We start from the raw sequence: 8,983 nt of genomic DNA on the forward strand, positions 1-8,983 counted from the left end.
AACTTGTTAAGAATAATTTTATTAAACCAATGGTACTCACTATTAACAACATAATACACATTTAAAACATAAAGCAAAGAAGACCATAAGTTTCACCTCAAATTATACTTTACCATTGTTCTATACCATGACATAATTTTTAATTATTAGTATAAAAACGTGTGTTTGTGCTATTCACATATTTGGCATAATTGAAACATAATTTACATTTAAAAAAAATGTATTAGTTTTTGTCTTTGTGTTGACTCATTTTCGTTTCATTTCGTTTTCGAGTTTCATATCAAAACTATTGTAAAGTTTCATTTAAATTGATGATTTTACCGTAAATTTAAATAATTTGTAGTGTCATGTCCGATCATCAGTCCCTGATATTATACCTCTCCTATCCGTATCCCTGATACCTCCTACAAATTTCTATTAAATGTTACTTAATTAATGAGACAATACATTTATTTTTCAAATTGTTTTATTACTAATAATCAAATCGATTTTTTTTTATGCGGGGTATTCCCATGAATCTTCATTAGATTAATTAAATTATTGCTTTTATTTTTAGTAGTCAAATCTAAATGGCAACACTATTGCAGATTAGAATTAGCTAATAGCTTACTCTTACTTACTTTCCCTCGCTCTGCTGAGTGCTGACGCTTACTGTATTTATATTATTTAGAAAAATAAGAAATTTATAATGTTCTTATAATATAGAAAAAAACATTTTGTTACTAGTGTGTAGAAATTTGTATCTTGAAGAGTGAAAATGTCTGTTGCCTTTGCACCTCGAGGTAATCGACCTCAATTAAGCCCAGCACAAATCCAAAAAATGTTGGATGAAAATGCACATTTAATACAAACAATTCAAGAATATCAAGCTAAAGGTCAGCTCATGGAATGCCACCAATATCAGCAAGTTTTACATAGGAATTTGGTTTATTTAGCAACAGTAGCGGATGCCAATCAGAATATTCAAGCTCTTCTACCGGTAAATAGAAATCAAAGTGAATTATACTATTATTGGTTCTTCAATTCTTGAAAGAAGTAAATACAATACTGATTAATTAATCTACTTTTATTTAATTTAAAAAAAATAGTTGGATGTCTTTTAATTCCGTCTCGTGACTTATACCATAAATATTTCAATAATAGTAATAATATGTTTTAATGTGCTGTTTGACTAGATACGATTTATTTTTAAACAGAATGGTATAGTCCTACTGTTCATGAAAATCATATTTAGACATAATGTTTATTTTATAATTTTTCAGCCACCACACCAATTAGCTGCTGGTAATGTTCAACAAGGTCCACTAAACCCACCTACAAGTGGAGCTGAAGTCCCAGGATCACCTCAACAGCCCTACAGGCCACCATCTGGGGTTTCATCTACTCCAACTCGACCAACTCAATCATATGGTCAAAGACCATACCCACAAAATCAGTATCAAGGACAGTATCAAGGTGCTCCAGGTGTCTATCCACCTCAAGCTAGTTACGGGCCTCCCGGGCAAGGATATGGACCGCCTAATCCATCGCAACAACCACAGGGTTATCCTCCCAATTCAACTTATGGTCCACCCATTACTACTTCTCCCAATAATTATCCACCATCAACACACCCAGGTCCAGGATATCCCCAATCATCTAGTCAGCAACCTTATGCTCCTCCACCAGGTAGTCCAGCTGCAGCAGGCTCACCATATCCTGTGCGTGGTTCAAGTCAACCGGCATACACAGGAAATTCAGGTTATCCACCTCCCCAATCTGGTGCTAATTATCCGAATGTTGGTGTCAGTTCTTATAACTCAACAACATCTCAACCTCAACCATATCAATCTCAACCTTTTCCAAATACTACCCCAACTTCTGCATATAGCTCAACTCCTATTTCACAACCTAATCGTTCCCCACAACCTCCTCCCAGTGGATACACATCACAAAACCCAACAAGCACAGGATATGGTTCACCATCTGCTCAATCACCAACTTATAATTCTAGTTCCCATGGAAATAATGTCCCTCCATCAACTGTAGCATCAGGTGCTCCGCCCCAAAGTGGTCCCCCAGGGCAACAATATCCTCCGGGTGGTCAACCCTCTCCATATCCCCCAGCAACACAACCGCCTTATTCTAATCCATCATCTCAACCTGGAAGTCCTGCTCCCTCGGTATCAACTGCTCCTCCTCCACAATCGTCATATCCTCAAAACCCTCAAAATTATCCCCCTGGAGGTGGTGCTTATCCTCCTCATGCCTATCAACAAGGTTATCCTCCAGCTCAATATCCACCGTCTCCTTATCCATATGCCCGTGCCCCTGCACCTGGAGCACCACCACCTGGAGCTCCACAACCCTATCCTGGTTATGGCTTTCAGCCCCCTAATCAGCAATAGTCATAGATATTGTATTAAAAAAAGAATTGAGAAGTCAATTGCTAAAAATCAGTCCTACAAAAATTGCTCGATTGTATTTGGGGAGTAAACTATCTCAAAGTAAGGATTTTAATAATATTATCTATAAATGATTTTCATGTTAATATTAAGATAGTTTAAGGGATAATCATAAGATTAAGTAATAATAATTAAGGTACTGTTAGTTGGTTTTTATAGTATTCAAATTTTGGCCTTTTTTCTAATAAGAAGAAAGTACAGTTATAGGTATAATTGAATGGATTTAAGTAGTCTTTTTAATTGTAAAAATAGGTCAAAATAAATTTCACTGAAAGCACTATTGTTTTGTTATAATTATTTATTAATATTACACCAATAACTACAAAACTATTGTCATCTGTTACAAAATAAATATACAGAATCTTGATGAATATAAAATAAAAGGATTGTAAGTATTTTATGTTTTTTTTTACTGTAATAATAAAATAAGGTTAAGGAGACACTACACAAACTAGACAATACAGCAGGCATGATGATATAGAAGTTTAATACACTTTATTGCTTCCTTTTATTTTCCTCATTCAAAATAAAAGTTGTATTCAAGCTGTGTAGATATGACATAGTTTTTTTTATTATTCTATTAGTCTCTTTCTGTACGTATTTACTAAGATTCTTCAAAGGTTATTGTTGGCTCATCAAAGAGATGTATTGATTCATCATGATATTCAATAGGTAGGTCTTCAACAGGAGGGTGTGTTGGAAAAGGAGGGGGAGTATTTAATTTTTTTAATGGTAATACTGTATCAAATAAATAACACATTGCTCCTGTTTCTCCAGGTATAGCTACTCCTAGTGTCCAAAGAATATTGTGTTTTGTATTGATACGTAAAATTTTTACACCACGTAATGTTCTCCATCTAAAAAATTATTAAAATTAGTTTCATGTTCAATTAAGTCTAGAATAGAGTAATTTAAGAAACAAAACTAACCTGTTTCCCATATGACCTGGCATTTTTGTACCAGGCCAAACACGCGCCTTTTCACCTCCAGCTCCAATATTTCCAGGCCGTCTGTGTGTTTTAGTAACACCATGAGATGCTGGCATCCCTTTAAAACCCCACCGCTTCATAACTCCTTGAAATCCACGATCTATACTACAATGTTAAAATGTCTTTTTAGATTTACAAATAGATTATTACTTAAATCAAGAATCATACTAACGTTTTAGCTCTGATGTCCACATGATCACCAACTCTAAAGTGAGTTGCAAACAATGGTGTCCCGGTTGGAAGTGCTGCATGGGGTGAGATCATAAATCTGCATAAGTGTTTCTTGGGTAACATTCCTACACTGTTAAAAAGTCCACAATATTCTTTTGTGACTGTGCTGGGGTCAATTGTTTCAGAACCAACTAAAAGACAACCCAATTTCCGTTTTTCTTTCCAAACAACTTTAGATGATTTCATTGGCTTAAATTCTTCTGGAGGTATGTATTTTATGACATGGTTGTCTACAACCTGGTAAATAAAGAAACACTAATCAAAATCAATTTTAAAGCATGACTGAAAGAAATGAATAACACTGTAATGAACATTTTTCTTAAATTTGGGCAAAATTTAGTTAGTTTAATGTGGAATAAAAGCAAAAGTAGAATTTCTATAAGCATCTTCTATACATAATATAATAAAAAGAATGTAAATATTCCACAAAAGCTGCATGGCCATGTTGTAAAATTTAAATATCATCATTTCAGTACAAGCATATAAGATATTAAATATTTAGTTAAGACTTAAATTGTCTTTACTATTTGAAATAAAGTTAGGTTATAGAATTACCTGTAATAATGTGGTTTGAAATTTTTTACCATCCTTTGACCACATTGGATAATTTCCTATTTTCCGTGCTATAAGACCAACTCGACGTGTAAATGGATTCCATTGTACTAGTTCTTGTGGTTCATTATTGGCTAGTGGTGACACCAAGGCAGATTGGTGTATTAATTTATCTTGTTTTACTTCCTCCAGAAAATCTTTGTTTTCTTGTGTAAGCAATTCATCACTCATCTGTAAAGAATTTGATTAATCATAGTAATATGCCATAATTGATAACTCAAAAGAAAAAAGACAAAAATATTACATACAACTCTTTCTTTGGGTAAATACCAATATGGAGGTCGGAATCTCGGGTGAGAGAAATGTGATCTAGTTATTATATTATCAATTCTGAAAAAAAAAAAGAAATGGTTTTCAAAAACATATTAGCCTATAAGCATCTACAGACAATTCTGCATTGATTGGTCATAGTGTCAATTTGTTCAGCAGCAAAAAAAAAATTATATGAACTGAACTGAATATATTTTCATTTTGACTAACCATCTCAGTTTATATTCAAATTCTAAACATATCAACTGCGAAACATAAGATGAGCTTTGAGTAGTGGTATCATACAGATTATTTTCTAACTTAAAGAGACAGTTACCACAATTATCAATAATTCGTTTTATGAATTCAAACATTTTACTTAACTTAATCGAGCAATTTATATGCTGCTTTTCAAAATGCCGTTTTAATAAGTCAAAAAAATATTTATATGTAATTATCATTTTTCAGTCATACCTTTCTGTATTTGCATTCTATTATTTATCATTTATGAATATTTTGAATTAAAATAAATTATTATATTTTAATAGGTGTTGTGGTAATTTTTTATTAAACAGTAACCTATGATTCCTATGAAGTAGAGGTTTCCTATTCCTAGTAAATAGAGGTTATTATAAAGTTTAGACTTATTAACTACTAACCTCATCTTGCTTAATACGGTGCACAATAATTTCATATTAGAAGTCGTCATATTGTATTTATTTAATTCAGAAAATCACTTTTATAAACATTCGGTTTATAAACCCCTATAACAGAATACATTCATCCTAGTTCGTAGTGATCAAGATTTAAGATAGTGACAGTGACAGATGTGATGTGATTTTTCTGACACTTGACAATTACAATTGACAGTCATTTTATTTGACTCGTACAAGTCTCTTAAATCCAAAGATTTTTATGAAAATAGTAGCTCACTCCTTTCTCCAAAAAAACTTTTATTACGATTTTAAATCAAAATAATTATAAACATTTACTCGATTAAAAAAAAAAGTTTCTTCTTCTTCTTTCTTTCTTTCTTGCAACGAGTTTTTAAGGGTAATCTAAATGTGTTGAAAAAATCGATTTATAATTTGTTTTATGTATTTATATTTTCTAGTTAATATTTTTAGCATACTGTTTTATTGTATTATTCAAAATATGGCATAGACTTAAGTCGTGTTTCAAAACATTTAATATTAAGATTATCTTTGTTTCAAAAAATAACACAATATCATATCAATCGTTATATATATCGGCTATTGAGTTAAATAAAAGATTAATTTAATACTGAAGCGTCATTAGAAGTGTGTAATATAGGTATATCAATTTCGAAATTTGTTTAATTGAGCCCATAGATCAAATTATTATCTATATCGGTCAAATGCCAATTGATTTTTTCTTAATCAGATTCTTATTTTTTGTGCCTATTGCTTTTACACACGCAATGTATCCGAGTGACGTGCAAAACCGCAAATTATGAATGTTGAGGTAAACGTTTCAAGTATCTGAATTATGCACGACAAAATTTAGAATCTGTCATAATATTTTAGGTGTTTTTTTTTTGGTAGTTAATAGTTAATCTCGATATTATAATAAAACTTTTGTCTAATATGTTAATATATAAATAAAATAAACAATTTATTATAATTTATAGACATAGTTGAAGACACGAATGTTGATAACATAAACATTATCCATTAAATTAAAATATTAAGACAATACTGATGTGGTTTTGTAAACGGTTGTCGGTAAATCGTGTCTACTGTCTATATTTTTATATCAATGTACGTCCTTTGTCCAACGCTTCGACGAGAGGAGAGAGATCATAGTGTTTAATGTTTATACTTTTATATACTCTGTGCTGTCACTTTTAAGACACTTTTTTAAATGTAAATATTTGTAAAGAAAAAGTAAATAGTTATCGAAAACTGTCCTCTCCCTTTAAGTAGATTAAGTAATTGTAACAATATGCTAGCCAAATATAAAAACTTTATTGTTTTAATTTTACTAAATTATTTGACTTCAAATTTAGGGCACAATATTCAAATATATGGCCCTGGCCTACAACCTAAAAATATAGTTATGCCGGCGAGATATTTCGTGGTTAACTTTACATCTATTGATGAAAACTCGTAAGATAGAAAAATTGATAATTTTGGGTAACATTAAATAAAACTATTTGTTAAAACTCATGACTTCTTTTAGATATTCAAGAGATTTAATCTCTAACTTTGCTGTAGAAATAAGTGGAAAGTCTTTGAAAAACAACCATTGTCGTGTTTGGGCAAATAATTTGGATCGAAAAGATGGGACTTTTATCGTGCGGTATAAAGTATATGAGACATGTACTGAATTATCAATTAGCATTTATTATAAAAACAAGCACATACACGATTCACCTTTTAAATTTGAAGGTACAGTGACGTAATTATAAAAATAGCTATTAATAATTTGAATAGAAATCATTAAATTTTTGGGCATGGACTATTTATCAAGGTTATTTGTCAATTCAAATTATTAACTTGTAGGTCCCATACAGCCAGACCAATGTGTCTGCCCAGAAGAAGATGTGAATCAATGGCTTAAACAATATCAATGTCCTTCATCCTATGATCAAATTGAAATGGATCTAAAACCATTTCAACAACTTGTAATGAAGAATCAAGTACAAAAAATTATTAAACATTACCATAAACCTGAAAGTACAAGTTTTTGTCATTATGTTATAAAAAATAATGAAATATATAGAGACTGTTATGGAAAACATGTTGGATTTAACATGTTTGCTGATAACATTTTGCTATCTTTAACAAGAAAAGTTGTATTGCCCGATATGGAATTAGTAATAAATCTCGGTGACTGGCCATTAGTGCACAAGGATACTGAACCACTTCCTATCTTCTCATGGTGTGGTAGTAATGAAACACTAGACATTGTCATGCCTACCTATGATATAACCGAATCGGCTTTAGAGAACATGGGGAGGTAAGTCAGAAAAGAAATAGTAAATAGTTATTCAATAATTAATTACATTTTTAAACTACTATTATTTCAATTCATATACATATCTCTGAAAATAGTATTGTAATGCACAAAAATAAATGCATACATATTATTTCTTGAAGTACACAGAATAAAGTATATTGATTAAATACATAATGTCATATTTACTTTATGTTCTACTTTCATTAATTCATTTAGAATTTATGTTACAGGGTCACATTAGATACTTTATCAGTTCAAGGTAATGTGGAACGTAAGTGGGAGGACAGAGAAAATCGTGCATTTTGGCGAGGGCGAGACTCCCGCGCTGAGAGATTAAAACTCATTGATATAGCAAGGGCTCATCCCGACTTATTAAATGCTTCTCTCACAAATTTCTTTTTTTTTCGTGAAAAAGAAGCAGAATATGGACCAAAGCTACCTCATGTTTCTTTTTTCAAATTTTTTGATGTATGTATAATAATAATAATAAATGCATAAATATTTAAATTAAGAACTTATTATACTCTTTTAATTTTTCAGTACAAATACCAAATAAATGTTGATGGGACAGTTGCAGCTTATAGATTACCATACCTTCTATCCGGAGGTGCCTTAGTATTGAAGCAAGATTCACCATACTATGAACATTTTTATGGCAAATTAAAACCTTTTGAACATTTTGTTCCAATAAGAAGAGATCTATCAGATTTACCAGATAAAATTAATTGGGCTAGAGAAAATGATGACAAGGCACATCAAATTGCGCAAAATGCACAAATTTTTGCTAATTACCATTTATTACCGCAGCACATAATATGCTATCATGCTGTTCTCTTCTTGGTAAGCACATGTATTTTATGAAAATAAAACTATTTACTAAAAAAATTATATTGAAATATATATCTCAATGAATAAATTATAATAAATAATATTATTAGTCTATATTTAGCATTGTTTATTGATATTTTAAGGAATGGAGTAAAAGAATTAAAGGTGAAGTAAAAGTGGGGAAAGATATGACACATGTACCACAAACGAAATTTGAATGCCAATGTGATGCCAGTGTTAAAGTCAACCATGAAGAATTGTAATAATTATCTCTAAAAAATAATTAGTTTGTATATTTACATCGAAATCTCAATTAATTTGATAGTCTAAATAGAATTTTAAAAATTCCATGTATATATATTTTAAAGTATAGATTATATTAAAATTTAATTATTGGTAGCATTTATCTACTATCATTTAAGTTAGTATATAACTTACCAAATATTACTGCATAATACTTTTTATATAACATGCATAGCCTTAGGCTAGGCTTAGGCTTAATAAATATAATAAAATAAAACCAATTTTAAGTTAATTAATAATTTATGTAATTACTTTTATATAATCATTGTTTATTATTCCAATAATTATTTGTATACTACATTATAAACATAATGAAATTAAGATTTAAGTTTAAGAAATAATAAA

At 30.5% G+C, this 8,983-nt stretch overlaps 3 protein-coding genes across 3 annotated transcripts; 2 read left to right on the plus strand and 1 right to left on the minus strand.

The window, feature by feature from the left end:
- Positions 1-503: 503 nt before the first annotated feature.
- LOC125077135 (extensin-like) lies at positions 504-2,680 on the plus strand. Its single transcript, XM_047688951.1, has 2 exons — positions 504-979; positions 1,263-2,680. The coding sequence occupies exons 1-2, from the start codon at positions 758-760 to the stop codon at positions 2,385-2,387; spliced, it is 1,347 nt and encodes a 448-aa protein (XP_047544907.1). The 5' UTR covers positions 504-757; the 3' UTR covers positions 2,388-2,680.
- A 165-nt stretch (positions 2,681-2,845) lies between these two features.
- On the minus strand, positions 2,846-5,341 carry LOC125077136 (39S ribosomal protein L3, mitochondrial). The gene is made up of 6 exons (XM_047688952.1): positions 5,185-5,341; positions 4,525-4,606; positions 4,220-4,447; positions 3,606-3,901; positions 3,374-3,538; positions 2,846-3,301 (listed from the first exon to the last, which is right to left on the minus strand). The coding sequence occupies exons 1-6, from the start codon at positions 5,232-5,234 to the stop codon at positions 3,049-3,051; spliced, it is 1,074 nt and encodes a 357-aa protein (XP_047544908.1). The 5' UTR covers positions 5,235-5,341; the 3' UTR covers positions 2,846-3,048.
- Positions 5,342-6,338: 997 nt separating this feature from the next.
- On the plus strand, positions 6,339-8,850 carry LOC125077075 (protein O-glucosyltransferase 2-like). The gene is made up of 6 exons (XM_047688867.1): positions 6,339-6,654; positions 6,728-6,936; positions 7,051-7,507; positions 7,738-7,975; positions 8,048-8,347; positions 8,479-8,850. Exons 1-6 carry the CDS (start codon positions 6,491-6,493, stop codon positions 8,596-8,598), a joined length of 1,488 nt encoding a protein of 495 aa, XP_047544823.1. The 5' UTR covers positions 6,339-6,490; the 3' UTR covers positions 8,599-8,850.
- The last annotated feature ends 133 nt before the right edge of the window (positions 8,851-8,983 follow it).

The sequence above is a fragment of the Vanessa atalanta genome, chromosome 3 (genome assembly GCF_905147765.1).
Source record: "Vanessa atalanta chromosome 3, ilVanAtal1.2, whole genome shotgun sequence".
In the NCBI taxonomy this organism is placed as follows: Eukaryota; Metazoa; Arthropoda; class Insecta; order Lepidoptera; family Nymphalidae; genus Vanessa; species Vanessa atalanta.

What these genes read in the sequence shown, in the direction of transcription:
- LOC125077135 (XM_047688951.1), top strand. Translation starts at nt 758, where the DNA reads ATGTCTGTTGCCTTTGCACCTCGAGGTAATCGACCTCAATTAAGCCCA. An exon ending in ATATTCAAGCTCTTCTACCG is followed by an intron (nt 980 to 1,262) that starts GTAAATAGAAAT and finishes ATAATTTTTCAG; the next exon opens with CCACCACACCAATTAGCTGC.
- LOC125077136 (XM_047688952.1), bottom strand. Translation starts at nt 5,234, where the DNA reads ATGACGACTTCTAATATGAAATTATTGTGCACCGTATTAAGCAAGATG. An exon ending in GTGGACATCAGAGCTAAAAC is followed by an intron (nt 3,539 to 3,605) that starts GTTAGTATGATT and finishes TTAACATTGTAG; the next exon opens with TATAGATCGTGGATTTCAAG. An exon ending in CCAGGTCATATGGGAAACAG is followed by an intron (nt 3,302 to 3,373) that starts GTTAGTTTTGTT and finishes ATAATTTTTTAG; the next exon opens with ATGGAGAACATTACGTGGTG.
- LOC125077075 (XM_047688867.1), top strand. Translation starts at nt 6,491, where the DNA reads ATGCTAGCCAAATATAAAAACTTTATTGTTTTAATTTTACTAAATTAT. An exon ending in TTCACCTTTTAAATTTGAAG is followed by an intron (nt 6,937 to 7,050) that starts GTACAGTGACGT and finishes ATTAACTTGTAG; the next exon opens with GTCCCATACAGCCAGACCAA. An exon ending in GCTTTAGAGAACATGGGGAG is followed by an intron (nt 7,508 to 7,737) that starts GTAAGTCAGAAA and finishes TTTATGTTACAG; the next exon opens with GGTCACATTAGATACTTTAT.